The 24,973-nt window shown below is 32.1% G+C and overlaps 1 protein-coding gene across 1 annotated transcript in view; it reads right to left on the reverse strand.

The window, feature by feature from the left end:
• LOC143042189 (von Willebrand factor D and EGF domain-containing protein-like) overlaps positions 1-24,665 on the reverse strand; it is a 28,645-nt gene extending 3,980 nt beyond the window's left edge. The window contains exons 1-17 of the mRNA XM_076214458.1: positions 24,527-24,665; positions 22,776-22,976; positions 22,141-22,329; positions 21,820-21,882; positions 20,971-21,335; positions 19,795-19,898; positions 17,879-18,194; positions 15,873-15,958; positions 14,090-14,165; positions 12,298-12,495; positions 9,223-9,422; positions 6,998-7,310; positions 4,851-5,006; positions 3,399-3,594; positions 2,459-2,649; positions 1,638-1,898; positions 1,209-1,233 (exon numbers count right to left, since the gene is read on the reverse strand). Of these exons, the coding sequence (XP_076070573.1) occupies positions 1,209-1,233; positions 1,638-1,898; positions 2,459-2,649; positions 3,399-3,594; positions 4,851-5,006; positions 6,998-7,310; positions 9,223-9,422; positions 12,298-12,495; positions 14,090-14,165; positions 15,873-15,958; positions 17,879-18,194; positions 19,795-19,898; positions 20,971-21,335; positions 21,820-21,882; positions 22,141-22,329; positions 22,776-22,976; positions 24,527-24,614 (3,028 nt within the window). The 5' untranslated portion in view covers positions 24,615-24,665. The remainder of the gene's footprint in view (positions 1-1,208; positions 1,234-1,637; positions 1,899-2,458; positions 2,650-3,398; positions 3,595-4,850; positions 5,007-6,997; positions 7,311-9,222; positions 9,423-12,297; positions 12,496-14,089; positions 14,166-15,872; positions 15,959-17,878; positions 18,195-19,794; positions 19,899-20,970; positions 21,336-21,819; positions 21,883-22,140; positions 22,330-22,775; positions 22,977-24,526) is intronic.
• Positions 24,666-24,973: the final 308 nt, after the last annotated feature.

The following is a 24,973-nucleotide window of genomic DNA, read 5'->3' on the forward strand; positions in this document are numbered from 1 at the left end:
CCTAACGGATTAAAATAAAAGTTGTCCGTTGACAAAATTGTTATCCGTTGGGAGTCCGTTGATGTACTGACCTAATAAAACGGACGTGTAACAGATGCATAATGGACACACACCGGATATGCAACGTTCGAGAAACGGAAACGTACCGGACAGAACGGATGTCGAACGTACATCCAACGGACGAGTAACGCATATAACGGACATCTAACGGAATCGTACCGGATAAAACGGATGAACAAGATATACGGAAAAATCAAAGGCAACAATAATAATACATGTAAATCGCATAAATATTCAAAATTTGTCTGAGTAACTGGTTTTGGTTTGTTCTTCAAAATTCCGCCAAAAGGCCGTGTCTGGCCTGAATAAGAACTGCTTGATTGTGAAGACGTGCCTATACTCTAAGATCAATTATGAATAATAAGAATTCATGAACCTTAAGAAATCTGACATACCAATAATTGGCATTTCTGATGCAAAATTTTCAATTGACATTTATCCGTTTCAGATCCGTTCATCATCCGTTTTATCTGTTATACGTCCGGTAGAAGTCCGTTTCTCGTCCGTTCAACATCCGTTTTATCCGTTAAACGTCCGGTAGAAGTCTGTTGGTGAATTTATCTTTCAGACCTCCAACGGATGTATAACGAACACGTAACGGATACAAAACGGAAACGAAACGGACGAGTACCGTACAAAACGGACGCCTAACGGACATTTTATCCGTTGGACGTCCGTTCAAAGTTTTGAACATGCTCAAAATTTTCCACCGGACAGAACGGACGTCGACGGATAAAACGTACAATTAAAGGATATGCAACGGATATGGACGGACGTCTAACGGATAAGAACGGACGTCTTACGGACATGACTGGATTGAAAAAAAGTTATCCGTTAGTCTTCCGTTCGAGCTATCCGGTAAGGTGTGACCGAGGCTTTAACAATGAATACCTTGAATTAATTGACGACAGTACACAAAAACAGCATAGGTATATTATACTTGAGTGTGCTTCCCCTTTAAAGGGATTGCAACAACTTAGTATGGGATTCATAAAATTTGAGATAAAAGTCGTGTACATCTACATACATTGCATGTGATATAGTTCTTGAGATAAGCGATTATTCATGAAAGAGGAATTTAATATATCAATTTGAAAAGCAGATTTGATAAAAAAAAAAAAAAAATTATGTGCAATGGCTTTACATACCTTCAGATTTAACAGGACATGTTTCCTAAAATAATAAAAGTACATTTAATTTAAACATCAAATACATGTATATATACATCAAATAGTAAATTGCACACTTCGAAGTGAAATAACTTAACAAAATAAACGAAAAACGAAGTAATGAACATGTACGCTCAAATAAATGTGATATAGGGAGTTTAATAAATTGATATTGCGTACCATGGAACAATGAAACATCTTCTATTTATAGAAAATTGAAGGAAGGTAGTTAAATTTAAAGTGGAAAATGGTTCAACCATATTCATAGCACAAATATACCCAATTTAATGTTAAAATTAATCACAATTTGAATTAAGTGTAACACAAAGCAGGATTTTCACGTGGTAATTTACAGACTATTATGTTGCAAGGAAAAAGATCGCCGATAAAAACATGTTAATGACATACCAATATATCACATGCCATAGTTGTTGTATCACATTCATAGCACGTCGAGTCGTAGACAATTGTTGTTACAGGATCTGTATAATTTTGTCCGTTATTTGAAACTGAAATACGGTATCCAGTGGCAACAGTTTCAAAACCAGTCGATCGTTTCCTTCTAGATCCAGGTAGCTTACAATACATATACTGTGAGCTACCATATACTCCTGAATGGGTGAATGTATTTTCTTCTTCTAGTAATGTATTCGTATCGTTCTTTTTAAGCTAAAATATACATTAAACTACATTGATATACCCCGGGTAAAGTTGTTTTATTGTGGGTGACAAATACATAAAATTAGTTATTAACCCTTAGTTTTTACAGATGTACCAATGTTTTTAAAATAGGAAAAGCATATTTTTATATCGTGAACTTGATGATTGCATCTTAAATTGTACTTGATTCCAAGTGAAGAGCTCACTGTTGAAGACCGGACGATTGCCTATAATTGCTTGCATCCAGATCATTAAAACGTTTTTTTGTTATTTCGATATAACGTGAGTTATGAAAAGGAAGTTATTGAGTCCACACATTGTTTATTATTTCATTTTTATTTTGCATAATTATACGTTTATATATGTTAGATGTTTAAATCAAAGATAACCGGTAAAAGTAAGATATTTTAATTATACGAAATCATCAGGGAATCATTATTAACTACATGGTACTTGTTACGAATGTTTAAGATGAAACAGTTTCAAAACATGTAGTCTACGTGTTAATTCATTTCTATTGTTTATTTGTAATCTTATAATTCTTAAACAATGTTAAATATTCAACATACAATAATGGTAGTATATTTGCACGTCAGACTTGATCCGTGAATGAAATCATATCCAGGAATGATAAAAGTACGGCATGGCTTTTTTGACGAGTCACATAAACCTTCAAATGCATCAAAGATAACTGTCGGTGCTTGAGAAGCCGTGAAGGAACACAATTCCCCATAATAACCGTCAATACATTGACATTCTTCTGAAAAATGCACAACAAAAACACGATGATAGCAGAAAAAAGTATTGATATTTTATGTATTTGTCTTAGTGTTTTTATCTATAATAAAAGTAAACAATGTGAACCGTTTTGAAATTTTAGTCCTAATTTTCCTGAGTGGATATTTATAAAAAAGAAGATGTAATTATGCAATTTTAAAAACAACAGTATAAAATGTGTATAGACAACTTTTGAACAGCGGTATACTACTGTTGCCTTTATTTATATTTAACAAGTATTTTTCTTATAACTAAAAACACCGTTTACTGTAAAAAAAAGTTATAACCGTATGTATCTGAATAATATATAATATTAATCTCATTATATTCAATTCTTTTACTCAGGGTATCTATCACTCATGTAAGATCTGTACACATGTAATTGGAGAACGTCTTGTGATCTTATATAAGTATTAAAACGTTTCTGTATTGACTATTAAACATAATGTTGAATAAACTGAAAATCATTTCTAAGTTCTAAAATATTCGATCTTTGACGGGTAAAGTTTTCCTTGCATGATTCTGAAGCAATTCGGTATTTTAGAAATAGACTTTTGAAAACATAAAATAAAGAAAGACGCACATTTTATCTTTGAATATTACGAAATCAAAACAAGGGCTTAGATCTGGTTTAATCTCACGGCCAATAGTTGTAATTCATCGTAAATAATTCTATCTTTTTATAAAATTTGTTCAATAATAGTAAATGAAATTGTCGTTTCTTAATCATACCATCTACACAAAGTCCGTGGCTCGAACAGTTGTCTGGACACGTCGACTCCTCAATGATAGCTGATATTGGTTTATCGACACCTGTTGAATTAGTGCTATTGGTAACCGTCAGAATTTCCAGACGTTTTGATTCCTGAAGGCATGCACTTGCAAAATTTTTAATTGCAACCTTCAACCAGCTATCTCCTCCTGTGGACTGAAACAAAATTCAAAAATAAAGTTATATCAACACTTTTACTTAATCTGGAAGTTTAGCTACCTAATGATGCTTGTATAGAAATTAGATCACATGACAACACATTTGTTACGTTTGGAAGGTTCTCATTCCCGTTGGAACCAAATGTGCCATCTTCTTGCCGACCTGTCCCTTATTCTGATGAGGCAGACCCCATGCAGGAATTTCTTTGGACATGACAAACATAGGTTAGCAATACCCTTTACCTTTAACTTCTACTATATACATGACGTTCTTTCACTAAGTAATTAAAAAAACGGGTATGTTCGTTATGTCGTAACTACATATAAAATCCCGATCCCTTTACAAGAATGTGACCTATTTACCAAGTTTGAAATAACACGAAAACACGACGATTTCCATATGTTCAGCATGATATGCTTACCATTCCGGACAACATTCATTTGGTGTTTTTTTTAGACATGGCGTGATCAGTTTGTTGCCAATCTATGAGTTTGAATGTCCTTCTTGTATCACTCGCCTCTTTTTTATGATAAAAACTAAATATTTAAAATGTCGATGAATAACTTTTGTAAATAACATTCCCATTAACACTTCAAAATTTTACTACTTGAAGTTTTGAACAAACCATCAAACACATTTGCACGTGATGCTTTTTTACAACCATTGGGACTTTTTAAATTAAGTGATATGTCTCTGATTCGTAATCCTTAGGATTTTGAAATATTTACCTATTATCAATCAATGTACTAGTAAATTACCTTCGCCGTATTTGGCACAACTTTTGGGAATTTGGAATCCTCAACTTTGTACTTGTTTGGCTTTATCAATATTTTGATAAGAGCGTCACTGATGAGTTTTATGTAGACGAAACGCGCGTCTGGCGTACAAAATATACTCCTGGTACCTTTAATAACTATTTTCCCTTAATATTTACTATCACATTTTGATCTAAACTCATGATGCAGGTATCAGTTTTTGAGTAAGATTTGAGGGCCCAGTACACGTGTGCGTGAGTGCGCGTAAGTGTGTATTCAGTGTTTTTTTCTATGCACTGATTTGCAGGGTGTATTTTATTATTAAGTTGTCATTTTCAGTTTTTCTTTGACCTATATGCTCTTTTTTACTTTCTCCGTTGGTATCATATAAAGCTCTTTTTTTTGTAGAGTACATAGATTATCATTAAGTAACATTATAAAGCTATCTCATTTGTCTTACATTTTCGTTTATCTAGTTTGTATAAATGAGAGCACTACCTTAATGTCCAAAACACATCCAGAGATAAATGGAACTGATTCCACATAAGGAACATATTCAGAGCACACATTGTAAGCTGCAGCATTTTGAAAATGGTATGTACAATGTTGTCGTGCAGAATCCTCTGTCCAGCCATTGTGCCATGCTTTTGTAATCTTAAAAAAACAAAAAGCTTAATTGTTAGTCTAGTATAATTTTTATTTTAAGTTTCTTGCGTATAATTCGATGTTTAGTGTGACGTCCATTATCACTGAACTATTGTTTATATTTGTTAAGGGCCATGGTGAAGGACTCCTCCGGGTGTGGGACTTTCTCGCTGCATTTAAATCACATTGGTCGCATTCGGATGCTTCTGCTCTATGTTCGGGTTGTTGCTTCATTGCAACAGTCCCCATTTCCATTCTCTATTATAACATGGAAACTGGAGCGCGAATATCAAACCTCAAGTGCATTACAAAAGGGATTCGTTATTGTTCAAAACAAGCTAAATAAACGGACATTCATAATTTTTATCAACATATACAGTACGATATACAAATAATCCTGAAGGACAATTCCGATTGCTGAAGTTTGTGGATTCTAAAAAACTGTATAAAATCAAAAAAAAAAAAATTTATATCAAATATATCGCACAATTAAAAAAAGTTTCAAAATTATAATTTTTTTGCATGAACGATCTCAAAATCATTAAGGCGGGCCTTTAAACTGATACGCTTAACGACCCTTTAACTAGTCAAAACAGCATAAATTAAAACAAAAAGCAACCAACATCACAGAATTAGAATAAAAATAATTTGAATTTGAGAGGGCGTATATGGCTGAGGGTAGACATATAGGGGATAATTTTAGGGAGATAATTAATTTTAAATTACATAAAATCTTTCTTGAGTTTGAAACATACATTTTTTAATTTATTTATATATTTTCGCGGAAAAATGATATCCTGTTTAAGGTATTCGGCCCATAATAGGCCAATATACAACAGGCAAAATAATTTACATTTTTATGAAGGATTGTAAGTAGGGAGGTCTAAGAGTTCTTACTATGAAAAAAAAAATCCGCAAAATATTTCAGGTTAACAGCAGAGCTGGGTTACAGTGCCCCCCCCCTTTTTTGTCCTCAAATGCCAAATAAGGGGTTTAAATAGTATGCAATTTAAAAAAATCTATATAGTATAATTTACTAATCTATCTTTTAAAAGGAACCTTCCATGTAACCCTGTAAAACAGAACATAAAAAATAAATTGTTTTTTTGCTATTCTATTTTTAGAACTGTGTTATTGTTGCTAATAATAGAAAAAGGAGAAAAGTCTAAAAATTGCCAATGCCGGTACAACATATTTGACAACCAGTTGCATCCAAACTGCACACATTATTTCCGTATCACGATAAGACGAAGAGACTTAAATCGGCGTACTTTTTTGGTAAAACGCCTTCGTCTGTCTTGGCAGCCGACCGAGTCGTCCATATTTGTTTACCATAACTTCTGTTTCCGGATTGTCAAAATTGTACAATTTATAGAAAAAATGAGCGTTTACTCCATAGTTAATGAAAATATACTTCAATTAAGCCTTTCTGATATTTTAATCGTCATTTTAAAAATAATAATTATACGTTCGCTTACTAGGCGGAAAATACCGAGGTGTTGAAAAAATTAAAACCTCGGTCAACTCTGGAAAATTTTCCGTAAATCTTTATTATGGGTCGGATACCTTAAGATAGGGTTGAAGTATGCATAACATATATTTTTTTCTTTGAAATATAACAAAATTAGGTAGCGATCACGTTTCGCACTTCTAATACTAAGTATATAAATAGATACTAAACAATCTCCCTGTTGTTGTCAATAATGTGAACCACTCACATGAAGCGAATACGAATCACAAAAATAACCCCAAAAACCTTTTAACAAATTAATCATGTTTATTGCAACATACACTAGTGTGAAAAAGATATAATCATTCGTACTATGAACAACATAAATCACATTGCAATTGTGTTTTTAAGAATTAAAATTAACATCCATTGAATATGAATATTATCATAGAAGGCAATACACAAATGACATAAAAATAACGAACTATCATTATGACTTTAAAGAGATCTGTGGGCAAATAATGAAATAATACATATTAACTTGTCTTACGTTCATTAAAGGAGACTCGTCAGATTCCATTGGATAAGATGGTGGTTCTTCGTCATCATGTTCATAACCTGATACATCTCTTTTTTTTCGATTTGCAACTGTAGCACAATCGGCAGTATAAACTCCTAGTGTAGTTCTTGTGTTCCTGCATGGTCTCATCGCAGATGTTAATTCACAGTCGAATTCTGGGTCACCATGGGGATAAGTGTTATTAGGTGTCACGCAGGTACAATATTGCTGACCGTAATATTCTGTTTCCTTTAATGTCCCGTTAGGATGAAATAAAGTTTCGTCTGGATATGTACTATTGACACTACAATATTAACGATACTATTACCATAGTTAACAAATGGTAATAGCATACATATTACGTATATGTAAGCAAATTTGGATGAAGGGGCCTTCTATATTTCAATCACATTTGTAGTAATCTTTTTTCTGTTCTTTATCTTTTTTTACTATAATATCTATACTAATATATTATCACCCTATTATGAACTGTTAAATAAGTATTTGAAGAAAAAAAAAATCCCCTTCATTCTGGACGTTTTGCCTATTACATTCTCTATTCTATAAATATTTGTCTATGTATTCTCTTCTTTTTGCCATTTAGTTCTCTATTCTCCATAACACAATGTTGACTGTTGAACGCCAACTTCTAATATTTTTACCTAGTATTATGTCGGTTTGTTATGTTCACATATCGTAGATAGAAAATCAGGTTTAATCCATCATTTTCTACATAAGAAAATGCCTGTACCAGTCATTATCAGGATTAAGAAAATTGTTATCTATTCTTTTGATGTGTTTGAGCTTTTGATTGTTCAATTTGATAAGGGAGTTTCCGATTTGAATTTTCCTCGTTCGGTATTTTTGTGATTTAACTTATGACTTTCACTGATGAACATAAAAATAGCAGGATTTTTTTTATACGTGTTATGTTCTCCTTATATGGTTTATGATGGTATGATACTAAACCCCTTGTATGAGAGATTGTGCTTTATATTTATTTGATGCAAACACAATCTTTCAATTAGTTTAATTGATGTATTGAGCTGGCATGTCAGTAACTGCTAGTAGTTCTTTATTGATTAATGTACGATTGTCATTTTTTTCTTTAGTAACATATTCTGACATCGGACCTTGACTTTCACGAAACTTTGCGTATTTCTGTGCGTTTGTTTTGTCTACATTGGCTCAAAGTATAATGGGGGAGGGAGGGTTCAGATCTCAATAAAAATGTTTGATTTCCTATCACATTGTTGTGCCTGTTCCAAGTCAGAAGCATATGGCATTTATTAGTCTTGTTTGATTTGTATTTTAGTTTCCTTTATATATTTCTGAGTTGAGTATGAGGTCCATTATCACTGAACTAGTACATATTTTGATTTATGGGCCAGCTGAAGCACGCTTCCGGGTGCAGGATGTTTTGGCTGTATTTTAGACCCGTTGGTAGCCATCGATTTTTTCTGCTCTTTGGTCCAGTTGTTTTCTCTGTGACACATTCCCCTTTGCCATTCTCGATCCCATTTAAGGTTGATTTCCAGCAAACCATTGTGTTAATCAAAGAACAAGAATACACAATAACTTTAGCGTAATCTTATACAGTCACAGTGACAACATTCATTACATATGCAACACGACGGGTACCACATATGGAGCAGGTTCTGCTTACCCTTCCGGAGCACCTGATATCATCACAGGTTTTGTTGGGGTCCTTGTTGCTTTTTTTTTATATTTTTATTTTGTAGCCTGTGTTTGTCTTTTTGTCTTTTTCATTTTAAGCCATGGCGTTGTCAGTTTATTTTGGTTTTATGAGTCTGACGTCAGTCACTCTGGTAGCTTTCGTCCTTCTTTCATTTTGTGTCTTTTATCATATTTCAGGTATGAAGGCAGCTTATAATGTAAGAATATTCTATGGAACACGGTATGTTGGGAATAAAAATGGAAATGATTTAAAGTGACCACAAATCGACCAAAGAACAGAACAAAGTCAACAACGGGGTTTCCTTCTTAATTTAAACTGTAATCATAGTAATAAATAGCGAAAAGTATTTACTAATAGGTAGAAATGAATTAATTAACCACAATATTGTATCGAATAGCGTCAACAACCTAGAATTTGCTGATATGTTAAACTTTATGGTTAAATGAAATATCATTTTTTTATTTTTTGTATCAAAATCATGCTACGCAATCGATACATGAAAAATGTAAATACATACTGCCACGATAAAACAAAAGTCTTGAGGTCGGTTGAGTCTAACTGATCTCTGGGCGTATAATCGTCTTCCGTATTACCATTGTAGATACCACACAGCCCTTTTGTCATATTGGTATCTATTACAGATGGTGTTATGTTAATGCCATCTATATAGGTAGAGCCATAATTAAAAGTAAGCTTTGTTCCAGTTGGAAGAGTGATCTATTAAAAGAAAGATAAAAGAGAATGAAAGCATGCCAACATTTTATATGGATATCAACATGGTGACTTGTTTTATATATTGATAGAAAAAATATATGATATTTTATTGATAAACTGATTTTAAAATTGGTGTTTAAAGCAACCTTCAACACTATTTTGTCTATAATTGATGGATGAATCTCGAGTGAACGGAAAGAATCTTTGACCTTCGGTAGGATGCTGGCAGTTTTAGTCTATTCAGATTGGAATCGAGCGCACCTTTAATGAGCGGAATCCGAACATCAGTGTTGACATGATGGTGATACAATTGTTTGACTATTTGAATTATGGCCATTAGAACCCAAACTAACTATCGAGAAAACAACAGCACAACATACATGAAAGGAAAAAAGAAAAGTAGGAATTCTAAGTTAATAAAAGGTCATGGGCAAGGAACGTATGCATGTATATCTCACGAGCTGGTAAATTTGATACAACAGCAAAAAAACATACATCTAAAACGTTAAATAACAGAAAAAGTTCTCTCATAGGAAAATAAAAAAGGACGGTCAGTTATCAAATTGGAAATGAAAAGTTTAATCACTTTAAACGAACGGATACCAACATCGACAACATAAGCATTCGTTTGAAGTAAACCATAGTCTGTACATAAAACCAACAGTGGCATACCGGTGTGCAACGATCATGAATCAATTGAAAGAAAAAAAAAACTGGGTTACAAACTAAAGCTGAGGTAAACATCAACTATAAGAGGAAAATAACAAAATCAACAATGCAATGAACTAGAACAAATATGCAAACATAGGTACAAACGAACTATTTGATAAAAATTGTCAGTTTCCTGACTTGGTACAGGATACTTTAGGACAACATGGTGGATTGAACCTTGTTAAATTGCTAGTCAAACCGCAAACTATCACAATGTTAAAACAAGAATGTGTCCCCAGTACACGGATGCCCGACTTGCACAATCATTTTTTTATGTTCAGTGGACCGTAAAATTGGGGTAACATGAATAGGGACAAACGGACGAACAGACAATCAGACGAACGAACGAACGGACGAACAGACCAGAAAACAGAATGTCCCTCTAATTTCGTAGGTTGGGCATAAAATGTGGCTGAAGGGATATAACACTACGTGACAGATATACAGCACACACAAACACACACTTGTGAACATTTATCATAGAAAAGCACAAACACATTATAGAATAGTCGTAATAGCATGGACAACGAACATAGAAGTATAATACAAACACCACATGGTATAGAAATGAGTAATGCGCTTACTTAACTGACATAAAATGTCGAACTCGAGACAATTATTTTCAAAACAATCGTCAAAAGAATTTTCCGGACAATAGTGTTTTGGAAAGACAATTTCAAAATTATTTGGAGAACAACCGAAAATATAACAGAACATTATCAAAATGAATGCATAACTGTTGGATGTACAAAATTTCAAGAAACGACGTATTAGAATGCATATTCACACACAGTATAGACATAATATACTCGAATATGACAATATTGGTAATGAAAAAAACATTTATCAATAGTTGGACAACAATCAATCAAACATAACACATTATTCAACTTAAACCATAAGAAAATCTTAAAAATAAAATCATTTAAGTAAGTATATGTACAAATGTATATGTTTAAGTTATTTTTGTATGGTTCATTTTGTAAGTTTTAATTTAAAATACAACCTTTAGCAAAAAACATAAAATAATCCTCTTCAAATATATCTATTAGAAATAAATGTTAAAGATGTACTTTTAAAGTGAGGTTTGGAATTCGTGTCAGTTATTCGAACTCATTTGTGTTTTCCATACATTACATTGTAAAATATTTTGGGCTAAAACACCAACAGTCATTTCATTTAAGACCTAATAGCTCATAAAAGGTCATTTGACAAAAGGACGACAAGGTACGATATGTAGATATAGGAAGATGTGGTGTGAGTGCCAATGAGACAACTATCCATCCAAATAACAATTTATAAAAGTAAACCGTTATAGGCCTGTTTTTGGCCCCCTATTTTCTCATTTTCAAATTCTGCTACCTATTATGTTGAAATATTACCTTAGATTTGAAGTTTGTTTGAATGAACTTCAAAACCACTAATTTTAGCAAGTGGGTGAGGTAAGAATGGTAAACTTTCAGTTATTTCTCAAATATTAGAAATTATTATTCACTTTGCAGTTGTTTTGACAACGAATTTTGAGTTTTTAAGTGCCTGCACCAACGGGATCAAAAAATATTTTTATTCCAATGACACGATAACTCTTTTTAGCTGTCTAAATCGCCATAGTTTATTCTTGGTCACGTAAGCGCACGCTATTGAATTTTAAGAAACAATGTCCAAATTTGGTAATTTTTGCCACTTTGGCGTTTTAGATGCCGCTTTAATCCCCTCATATCATTCATTTTCTGAAATCAATGGTTTTGAAGTTGATCCAAACAAAAATTCAAACCTAAGGGAATATTTTAAAGTGATAAGCACCTTTCCAAATTAAAATTTGAAAAATGAGAAAATATGGGTGCCAAAAACGAGCCTTATCGTACCTTGTACTTTAATGGTTCTAGATGATCTTTCATTTGATTTGAGACCAACCCAATTCATATGCAAATATGAGGGAAATGTTCGAGTCAGCATTTTCCCGCCATATTTCATAAATGAAACATCTAAAAAAACATTCCATGACCTTTACCTATTTTTAGCTTATTTTGATCTTTCACTTAATATATTCTTTTAGATATTAGTATCAAATTCAATTTCTACATATATTTAATTTCACCTAAGATCACCTAAGTACAATGTACATCCTTGAGTGATATGCGTATTGATTTTATTTCGAAGATCTTACCGTATATGATGAGCTTGTTTTTGTAACTATCAAGCTTTGGTCGTCACATAGTCTTTGTTTCATATACCGGTTAACTTTATTTATTCCGTTGTACTTTGTTTTACAGTAGTTTGCAACAAATAAGCTGTCTCCGCTGCGCACAGCTACTCCACAATTACAGAGAACATTAGTATAACATGACTGAAAGTACGCACTGACCTACAAAAAATGAATGAACACTTAAATAAAATACGCTAATGTTAAAATTTTTAAATAGTGATGTAAACTGCGTTTTAAAGGAACACTTTCTGCAATATTCATCCTACATAAGCAATGATAAGATGTATTTGAAGTAAACACGGTGTCTCTATCATACAATAAGGATGATTTATCTAGAAAATTAAATCGAAATCGGTGTCTTCATTTGAATTTTCTTAATTTCATGCACATTTATTCAACCTAATATCACATATGTAATTTTAATTCAAAAATAAATTTCACTTGCTTAATTTTGCATTTTCCATTACGAATGCCAATAACACTTCTAAACAAACGAACGTTTTTTAATAAAGAGATTTTCGTTGAAATTTTAAAATATACGCATACATGTCAGGTTCGTATTTACCATATAAAATACATGATTAGTTATATTTTTATAATCATAGAATTGAAAAAGAAGATAATGAAGATATCTGTCAATATTGTTAGGACTCATGCAGCTCGGTAGCAAAATGAAATGGATACAAACAAAGATACACGTATTATAATTTGATAGGAGCGAAACATTTCGTTAATATAAGACCAATTAATGGCGCGTTATTAACTACTTCTTTGTGAAACACTGTTCTGGATAGCTTCAACTTTTTAGCGGATGTTATTATTAAGAATAACATTCCAGCAGCAACGCTATAGATTTGATAGTAGCTTAAATAGGAATTATAACATTTGAATTTTCAAAAGTGTGTGTTCTGATTTATCATCAGTAAAAACATTCAACATGTTCAAACCGCATACGCTTCATCAAGTCTAGGTAATAAGATTATAATTACTTAATTCAATGACACATAATTTGATAACAAAATTATGGTATAAATTATGTAGCACTGACTGATAATACACTTGGGACAAAATGTACATAACTGTCCACAGTAACTGATATCAACATAGAAAATAAATTGAACAGATATATCATGTTACGGAGGGGTATTTGCAAAAAATACCATTCAAAGGACTATAAAATTTCCAAAGCCGCTACGGATAGAAATTTGGATCCACGACTGGTATTTTTCGCAAAAAACCCCTCCATGACATGATATATCTGTTTTAACACCGAATAAATTATGATTGACACTGTGCGTACATATGAATGGTAATCGTAATACCGCGGGAATTATACATGTACCTTATAGCTGTTTTTTGAAACGTCATTGTACCTATATGTGTAAACGTCATTGGTATTCAATCAGAAAATCGATCATTTGTACAGACGTTTTCCCCCCTTTTTATATGAATATATCTCTAACAGTTTTCGGTTTAACTCAATCAATAGTGTTTAACCATTTTGTCTTAACAATCGGGATAACAGAGAAGGGTTTCGAATATTTTTTTGCTGGAACAGGCTCCCGAGGGTAAAAAAGGAATATCCAAAATAACAAATACGGTATTTGAGGCAAATTCACCGGTGGTGGTAGAAAAAAGGGCAAATTCTTTTGAAATGACGAAAAAATGTTAGAATATGCAAAAAATACACTGGTTCTCAACCAATAAATGCAGCATTCTTAGATAAGGTGTAATTTAAGTATATATACTATACCTGAAGCGGAAGTCGCAAGTGTTTGTACATTATGTATTCACCTGCTAACATTTCGTCAAGTTGTAGCTCGTATGTTCTAAAATGTTTTATGAATAAAATAAATAAACCTAGTAATGAAATAGATAACTCTCTTTTTCTCTTCGTTGTTTTTTATGTGAGCTTTCAATAGTCGTTCTAATTCCATGTTGTGCGATCATTCGTCAAGCATGTAAAGACAGTACACAGGACACAGGACACTGGACACAGGACACAGGACACTTAAAAGGAAGTGTGCCTATTTTCGTGCGGAATTTTGTTTTAGTTCATTCATGAAGATTATGTCTACTCACCGTGTTTGGTGCAGACAGGAGTTTAATTATCCCGATTTAATGCTGCTACAAGCATGACAAAAGTAAAAAACAAAAATACCGAACTCCTAGTAAAATTCAAAAGGGAAAGTTCATAATCCATATGAAATGTTCAAACACACTAAACGAATGGAAAAACAACTGTCATATGCCTGACTTGGTACAGATATTTTCTTTTGTAGATTATGGTAATTAAAATAAAATAAAATGTTAATAATAATTTATCTGTCTGTAAAAGTGTGAAGTAAAAGACATATATATTGACAACTTAAAATTGTACTGAAGATGCCAGTTTAATTAAGTTACGATTTTTATAGGCGAAAGTGGTAAATCTGTTAGAAGTTCAGGGTTAAAAAAATCAATGATATAAAATAACTTGTATTTTTCGTGCATATTTTATCTTGGATTTGCCAAAGTCACGGTAAACTAAAATCGTTTCTCTAATTCTATGGAAATTTATCCCTTTTCGAACCCATTGTATAAAAGAATTTAATCAACGTGTGGTTGCTGGTGATCTCAAAAGATCATTGGATGATTTTAAGGGTCATGACCTTTTTGGCTGACTGGATGAACCAAAATATGATAACAGGTGTTAATGAAATTGACAACTTCGTGCAATGTGAAAGGCACTCGAAGGGGATTTTCGGTAATCAAAAAAAGAAAATGTCTTTTTAATCATTAGAGAAACAGATTCTTACATAGTTACTCGTGGATTATCGGATTTATCCAATCTCGATAGTTAAATTGTAAATTTTAAAGTACTTGCCGGGGCGGCTCGAACTTTAACATTGATAATTTAACTATCTCGATTGGATAAATCCGATAATCCACTGGTATCAATGAAAGAATCTATATATATACAAAATCAATCAAAATGTTATTCTCACACATAATAATAATTTCACGTAAATAAATCATTATTGCATCAATGTGAGCTATGAAACCATCTGAAAGCGGCAGACGATTTTTCAAATAAATCTGCATAACACGAAACAGACAACTTATGACTAAGTAAAACGAACGCCACAAAATTTAGATGATATAAAACCTACTTTTGAAGAGGAAGCAGTTATGAATTTTTCTCATTCGATACTGTCACAGTCAAAAAAGAGAGGACATAATTCAGTTACTACTTTTAAATAAAGGCAACAGTAGTATACCGCTGTTCAAAACTCATAAATTCATTGACAAAAAACAAAATCGGGTTAACATATGATATGATATGTTCAGTTTAATGTATAAATTATTGTGTTAAAAGTAAGATCACAAAAAAATCTGAACTCAAAGGAAAATCAAATCGGAAAGTCCCTAATCATATGGCAAAATCAAATGACAAAACAAATAAAAAACGAATGGACAAGAACTGTCATATTCCTTGCTTGGTACAGGCATTTTCAAATGAAAATGGTGTATTAAACATGGGATTTTATACTTACTGTTGATCAAATGTCCTCATGTGTGGGTCATTGTTTGAAAAACAACTTTTGCCTAATGTGCTAACGTCTTTGTCTATTACATGGATCTGAAATGAACATTAGATATACAAAGAATTATATAATACGACAAAAGCAGGTATAGTTTCTAATTGTTTACTTTGTCCCTGTTGTAGACCTTTCTATGGTTATTCTCATCATTCATTATCTACTCAATAAGGTTTCTTTAAATACAATCTTCCTTTATGAAAGAGGCAAAGTTCAGTGTACGATACAATAAAACAGTCAAGTTCAAAACGAATTCTTTCTTTTGGATATTCCTGCTACAAATTTTCAATCTGATACTCCTTTAATAAAAGCTGCATGCATGTGTTGAGCGCTATGCAGGTTGAGATACCATTAAATGACTACAAACATAAAATGTTGAAGAAATTCTAGCATTCTAGCAGACACACTTCATAGTTTATTTGACCTTTATAACTCTTTATATTTCTTATAATATAATTATACCCCTTCTACATGTAACATACTCCATTGAATTAGGCGATAACTGTGTTGTATTTTCAGCTCCGAAGTCATAAACTTTGGATTTGATTTCAAATTAAGTCTACTGGTGACGCATTAGCGGAGACAGTAAATGGGTACTTGCGACCACCAAATCCATAATTAATGCCGTCGTAGCATAGAATACAATATTGTTATTTCCATTCTAAGATATGAAACTGACAGAAACAACGTTAAATCATGTTTTTTTTTATAATATATGCTTTCTGTGCTTGCGCGGACGTCTAACAACATCAATTGTCAATTGATGCCATGTAATTAGACGATTTTAATATAATTTCACTTTAATATTAAAGGTGTTTTTTGCAAAAAATGTGTTATGGTTTATGGTCAAGCATATCAGTGTTATCAATTTAATATATTAATGATTACATGAATTTTAAAATGCAATATGACGATTTGTTTTGGTCTTTTTAATTGGTGCCTAGTAGGTATTTAAAACAATGAATTCCTTAATAACCAGATAACATGCCTATCATATATCTAATATACACAAAAACTACGAAATTCTGACGTACATCAAATCGAAAAGCGTAGAGTTCATGGAAAATGAAACGATTGACTATATCAATAAACGGACGATTGCAAAACTGTCACATTTCTGACTTTGAATTTCCAAACGAAACTATTTGATTGCATTGGTTCATCAAGACATAATTCTGTCATTGTATGTTTTATAATTATTGTGACGTGGTTAGTCATTATATTTGTCGATATTTTACACTGAGCGTTAGCGAGGTGTACAATATGGTCAAATAGAATACCTACTCTTGTTAAACTGACCATACAGCATGATATGAAGTCAGGTTTTGGATTATAATAATACATATACAGTATCCCTCATGTATGGTAGTGGTTTTCAGGTCCGTTATAATGACAATATTTGTTGAGGAACTAAACCAAACGTAATTAGTTAACCTGAGAATATTTTGGATACACTAACCAATACAATGTAGATATATCCATAAATCACACAAATATATTTTGTACAACATTTATGACCTAAATAATAGTATACAAGCATATCTGACTAGATTTTGTAACAAACGTACTGAGGTACTTATTAAGTCGATAATAAATACACAGACATAAACAAATTGGGAGGTAAACAACACTCTAAGAATATTATACGTCCGAACACCACATCTGGAAATATCCTCATCAGCTACATTGAAAGCCAAGAATCCGAAGACCGGATGCACAAATCATTAATCACCTCAAAAGATATTCGATAAAAGTAACATAAAGTACAAATACAAAGAATAATAGAAGCTTTGAAAATCGTGCAAAATGAGTATGCATCTAGAATATATAACTTGAGACGATCTATTATCATTGACGAAGTAGAGGCAGAATAATAATTTCCGTCTTGGTTCTTGAAAATGAAGTTGTTTTGAGAGGATTCTTGATGAAATCCTGCAGCATAAATTCTCATAAACACGTACCTTTATATCTGTTGTATGATAATTTCTCCAGTAACTTAATGAGCCTTTTGCTGCTACTGTATCTGCGTTATAAAGCCTTACTAAGATTAACCTATCTTCAATATTTGCCAATTGGTCTATTTGGCCTGTTATGTTGATCAGTTGTGGATCCTGCCAATTACTATGAGAAAACTTTATACCACAATAATCTGTTGTAAATACAAGGCCGTCTTTTGTTATTCCATTTGTACATCCTTTGGTTTGGTAATCAGGAACTCCATTTAGAAGAACTAGAAGACAGTCGTCTTTTTTGATAGACTCTTTTAGGTTTGCAGGTCTGAAATTAGATATAATACATCTTGTATAAAGTTTATTATTATAGTCATATTGAAAAAGGGTTGTCCTTATTGTTAACATAAATGTTGACACCAATTCAGAAGAGTCTGAAATACTTTCTCTGTTGCTTAGTGTTCGAACGGATATCAATTTTCGCTAAGGATTTAGAACTTAAATACGTTCTCTGTTTTGATTACGATACCTGTCTTTTAATTCACAATTTTCATAAAACGAACTTTTACCAAGGAGTACATTGTGTATAGTTTTAAGACACGATTCCCACTCTGTGTTACTATTATGATAACTTTGCACTCAAAATAAAGTGTTAAATAAAGCATACTGTCGATGCAATTTTGAAAAATAAAATGACAGTTTTTCTTGATACGACCAAAACACAGTTACTGTGAAAGTACTGTTATTTGTGTGCTATCAATTTTCGTGGATGGCTTTATTCACGAATGCAAGTGTCTAACAAAATATTACAACTGTTGTCTAAATCAAGACATAGGAAGAACCCAAATTGATTTTGAGTATATGGATACGGGCATATAATCTAGCGAATACACCAAATGCAACATGAACTTCAAACAGATTTTAGGCATTAAATCTTCTAAAAATCAAAAGTGAATCGCTTTCGATCTTTTAATGCTGATGTAAAATGTAGTATTAATCGCTGAAAGTCAGACTTCCCGCATAATATACAAAGTTTGAGCGTTCATTTTATTTCCTTGATATTTTCATACGAAAAACCTTTTCATATTGGAATCGCGTGATTATTTCATACGAGGTAATTCTACAATACGAATTACATTTGTACCATACTCTTATGTAACCGATTTTTTTAGCATCATGGTACTTGCCAGGTTGACACCTTTGCTGATAGTTAATCCGTTTATCATACGATCTCTGGTCAATCGGTGTTATGGAATATGAGAACACGTGTGTAACAATGAAAATAGTTACTTTGCAATTTCCTTCAATCGAGACATTACACAATATTTTGCAACGTCCAATGAATAAATAATAAATATATATATAGAACAACATATGACTATTCTAGGTACTAGATGTTTCATGACGGTTTCAAGTTCTTCACCCAGTATTGTTTATTCAGAATGACTAAAATCTACAAATTTAAGCAATCCCGAACATCAAGATTTTACTCAAACAACAAAAATTGATAACCACTTAATATAAAAGTACTGCACAGTGTCTTCACTTTACAAACATTCGTTCATATCCTTGATTTTTCTTGTTTTTGCTCTGACTTAATTGAGTATCAGTATGTGCCTCACAGAGTATGTAATCTTTCAAAGCTAAACAACACGAGCCCTATCAAAATCGTAGGGGGATGTCAGGTGTTTAGGAAGTGTAAGCAATATCCTGATATGTTTATACAACAGACCAGTTTATAAAAAGCGAACAAACAGGTTACATTTGGTGCCTTGACTGCTACTTTTTAATTTTGTTATACAAATCTTGTTTACTTTTAAAGCATTAACAGTAAATGGATATCTTGTATTTTCTGACGAAACGTGAAGAACTGGTAATTGAAAAAGAATATATATTGATAATTTTCAACATATGTTGGCAATACTAACGCATGTCTTGGCCAAGCACATGATAGTGGCATCGTCAAACTAGCTGGTATTTGAAGCTCTTCTCCTTCTTTGACTTGATAATTGGTTGGTGAGGCTGCAGCGATCTATTGAAAAAAACGTATCAACAACGTGTATTTAAAGAACTACAATGTGCATAGGAAAGTTTTAAATCAATAAAATTGAGAATGGAAATGAGGAATGTGTCAAAGAGACATAAACCCGACCGTAGACAACACAACAGCAGAAGGTCATCAACAGGTCTTCAATGTAGCGAGAAATTCCTGCACATCTACAATGAGTTTGTCTTTAAAAAGAAAAAAAAATAATCTTAGATTATGGTTCAAATGATTTATCAATTGCAATGTATGTTAAATTACTCCAATGTTTTCTTATGACTTATGATTTCACTCTATAACATGTCATACACATATGTACACTTGAGTTTCGAGAGTATTGGGTCATATTCATGACATACATTATATATGGAACTCAACCCGCAAATGAATTTACAGAAACTGAATCCACAATTTACAACATTTATATATTAGTCAAGGATTTGTTTCTATGGGTTCTAGATCGTTATAAAATTTGATGTGACTGTCTTACAAGTGAGTGATGTAACTAGCTATAAAACGATGTTTATTTTACATTTTTTTACATAAAGAAATGTCGGTACCCAGTCAGGAATATAACAGTTTCTATCTATTCGTTCAGTGTGTACCACGTTTTGAATTTGTCGTTTGATTTGGGACTTTCTGTTTTAAAATTTTCATCTGAGTTCTTTTTTTTTTTCTTTTTTTGCGTGCTTTTACTTTGAATTGCTGTCGGTTAGAATGTGTTATATGCAACATCTTTGATATTTTCCTGGTAGTGAATCAAAAGTTCCAAATACAAATTAGATTTTTTGTAAATCTAAGTGATATCAAGATTACAATTTAACATGCAAGAGGTGTGACTTGTGTCCATTTGCATAATAAGGTACGAATTCAAATCTTAACAAGGTAAACTATGGAAAACAAGTTACCACAACTTTTTGATATTTTGGGTCCTCAATTAGACAAATTTGCACTTGTTTCCATTTGATCTGAGCGTTAGTGATTGGTTTAATGTACACGAAACGCGCTTCTGACGTTTTAAACTATAATGCTGGAACCTTTTATAACTATAATAACTAACCTTTAACCCTGCAAAAAAGACTGGAGACTTATGTTGTGGACCATAGACTGTAAAGTTACCTCCTCCTACTTGTAAAGCACACTTAACTAACATACTAGGTTTATATATCGATGTCCAGTGTTCTTCTAGCATACGACCCAAACCAGCCTCTACGTCTGTTTTTGACAAATCTTGTAATTTGGCGTTCTTCATCTCAATGTCATTTACATACCATCGGGTTGTGTAGGTATATCCATCTTGTAAATCGTCTGCATGGCATTCAAAAGTTGCATTACTGTAGACCATTAGTACTTTAAATTCATTGATAGCCTCTCTTTCTGTGAGGGTGACTTTAACATACGGTGTAACCGTTACGTTGGGAAATACTAAATTGAAAAATAGATTAATTTGTATGTGATTGGTTTAAATGTTTTTAACAAATTGAAGATAAAAAATTACTTTGATGGAGTATTGTTCAGTTGTCTAGGTGTGACAAAAAGGTATACAACAAACTGTTGATTCAAATGTCAAAACGTACCGTCATACATCAAACAACTTTAAACACCTTACAAATTTCTTTAACTATATCAGTTGCTGTATTAAATAAATACGAAGATTTTCATTTTTTCGGAGATATCTATAAATTGACTTCATTCTAAATATTGTATCCATTATTCTACGTGTTTGTTAGTTCAACTCGAGATGAAGCGCGCGTCTGGTGTATATACAACATTGCATTCATTTCGTTGATGTGTATACCGATAGACTCTGAAGGATCATATGAATATTTTACATATCTTTTTACTAAAATATTGAAATGTTCTCTTGATAAAGTTACGTTTAAATGTTCCAATTTGAATCTATACATACTTTCACAATCTGGTGTAAATCCGTTCGCTGACGTTGTGCCGTTTGTGCATGGAAGTTGGTCACCTTCAAGTAAAAGTTGACGAAAAAGCATATACAAGAAAATCATCCCAAAAACAGAACGAGAACTTTGTATTTAGTTAATAATATATATGTAGCAATACAACATAGAAACGGAACAAGAAGATAATTTATGTCAGCATACTATTATAACTTTTTAATGTTGAATTGTTAATTGACAATGTTTCCTAAATATTTGGTTGCTAAATATCGTAATGAACAAGTCTTTTTGATTCGATATTTTCCTTCTTTTTATTTACGTACCAAAACAGTAAGCTGACGTACATCCACCTGTTATACTTGTGAGGAAATACACAAAATAGCCATCACAGTTTTTAATTTGGATGTCGTATTTTGTGTGCTTACAATTTCCATCATAGTTTGAAGCATATGCTGTTCTATTAACTGTGACTCCAACTGAAGGATATGGCTCTTCACCAGCAGGTAAATCATCTAAAAATACATATACGGTCAACCAAAGGAGCATTGATTATGATTGCAAACAGGACCAATATCAACCAGAGTTCAGATGTAATAATTGTAAGCAATTTTGGGCAACCGTGTCGTGCTGTCTTCTGCGACACAAACACCTCAAACCAAAAAGACTTGTCGTCGTCGTGAAACATGTGAAATTGAATTAGAATATTTTTCGATGAAATTACTCTACATACAGTTTTAAGAATTTGTACTCAATTACATTTAATGAAAAGCTGCAGTGACCTTTAATACTATAATAAGTTATACTTGTGAACATGGTGAATATATTATAATAAGAACTAAATTATGAAAGTATTTAAAACATTATAACATCATTTATATATACTAGCATACCTGCTTAAAACTTTTATCGTAAAACATTATGGTAAACACAACCTGTGGTAAACATAATTTAACCTTACCAACATATAGATATATTGGTTTCGCTGTATTGCATCTTAATCCTCCTATTGGACATTGTGTTGGCATCAACTCTCCTGCGTTACTTGTAACTCTATACCATCCATCTGCTAGAACATTATCACATATCTGTGTAGTATCAATTGCAAATGCTACAGATCGTTGCCAATCGTCTATATAAGCTGTTGTTTTGCATGGATCAGCTGCAAAACATTAATTATAGAGTGATCCGATGAGTGAGCCTCATACAAATGGAGGTTACGCTAGCTATACTAAAGTGTTTTCCAAAAAGAAATTCCTGCACTAAGTGAGCAATACGACAGTCGTCCGTTTCTTAGTTTTCTTTATACTTTTTCTTAAAATATGTAAGCTGTGCATGCAGTAAGTTACATTTCCCCCTTACAACAAGTGAATGTATATGACTTATTTTTAATAATTCACGATGAAATACTGATAATGTCAATTTCTTAAAGATAACAAAGATGTTTCATACGAAAAGAATATTCACAGCATATTTTCCTATCAGGTTAAATATGGGATATTGAGCATGATCTTAGTTCAAGGACTGACAATTATCATGCCCAAGGTAACAACGTTTGTATTTAATAAGCTAGATATCGAATATGAATTTTATATTGCATTGATCTATCTTATTACTTTTATGACAATGATAATCATTATTCATTGAATTGACAGTATAGATGAATAAATACTATAATATCTTTACTTCCATTATGTACTGGATAAATGTTTTCACAACGAGATCAGCAACTCCAGATTAAGTTATCAAACATAGCCAAAAAAAAAATAATATCAATGTATGTTTTCATTCTTAAATAAAAGTTTTCGCGTTCACATTCAAGTCACATGAGTCCGTAATGAGATCTAAATCGAACACATATTTATTTCAACTATTGCATCTCAGAAACATCGCTAGCAAATAGGTGCCATTGATAAGAAAAGTAAATAACAACTGACTTTGTTTTCAGTATAACTACATTAAACCCGTCACACCTTAATTAGACAGACTTCCATATCATCAAACACTTGAAATATCAGTACAAATTATGGCAACAAGAACTATCTTTATGAAAATGTTGTATTTATAACAATTGGAATGTTCGATTTAAGCGTTCAATTTTATGATATTTCAAAAAGATTTGATGTCATTAATTTTATGGTTTACATATGAAAATTATGAAAAATAAGATGAAGTATAAAAGGATACAGAAGAAACATACAACTTGTAAGGACGGAATTATGAACAAACAATAAACGATAGGTTTTATATTCAATCATGTCGATCGGTTCAGGAGCATTAATGACCCAAAATTCCAAAAGGTTGTGCCAAAGATGGGTACGGTTTTTTATGCTTGTTGGAAGAAAATCCTTATTATTTAAGCAAATTCATACTTTTGCAAATAGAAAATTTATTACAAAAAATGACCATATAATTGTTGTTCATATCAACCGAAGTGCCGACTGACCTCAGATTAATTTAGAACACGTAAAACAACACACGACAGCACATCTAAACAGCACCACATTATCATTATGTTTTTCTGTTTGTCTTTTTGATTTTTAGCCATGGCTTTGTCAGTTTGTTTTAGATTTATGAGTTTGACTGTCACTTTGGTATCTTTCGTCCCTCTTTTATCACAAAATTAATTTTAAAATGATAAAAAAAACCGCCATAAACCAACAGGTTTATCAAATAAATGTGAATAATAAAACTCGTATAAGTTGCACTTGCCTGCTTCAAGTTGTTGAATACATATCATTTCTATTATAAAAATTATGTGTATGTTAGCTCTCCTGATTTTGTGTATCTCCTTATTCATAGTTATATTTCAAGAGTAATGTGTCGATACGTTAAATATGTTAAATATCACTGATTCATTCAATATATTCCATATCAATACTTGTATAATTGAAGTGAAATGCTCCGATTAATTTAGTGTTTTAAATAACACATATGAAATCTATATAACACAAATCGACCAGTAGGAATAATTTTGTCGAAAAAACAAATCGACATTTAAATCTGGAAAGTCCTATTATTTTAATGCCTTCAACAGACAGTTTTACAATAAATAAAAGTCATAAATACATGTGTAGAAACTTGAATTGATGCATCAGCATCAGCTATTTTTATCAGTGATATGGTTTGATAAAAGATGAAATGGGGAATACATTTACA

Source organism: Mytilus galloprovincialis, chromosome 8 (genome assembly GCF_965363235.1).
Source record: "Mytilus galloprovincialis chromosome 8, xbMytGall1.hap1.1, whole genome shotgun sequence".
Taxonomy (NCBI): domain Eukaryota; kingdom Metazoa; phylum Mollusca; class Bivalvia; order Mytilida; family Mytilidae; genus Mytilus; species Mytilus galloprovincialis.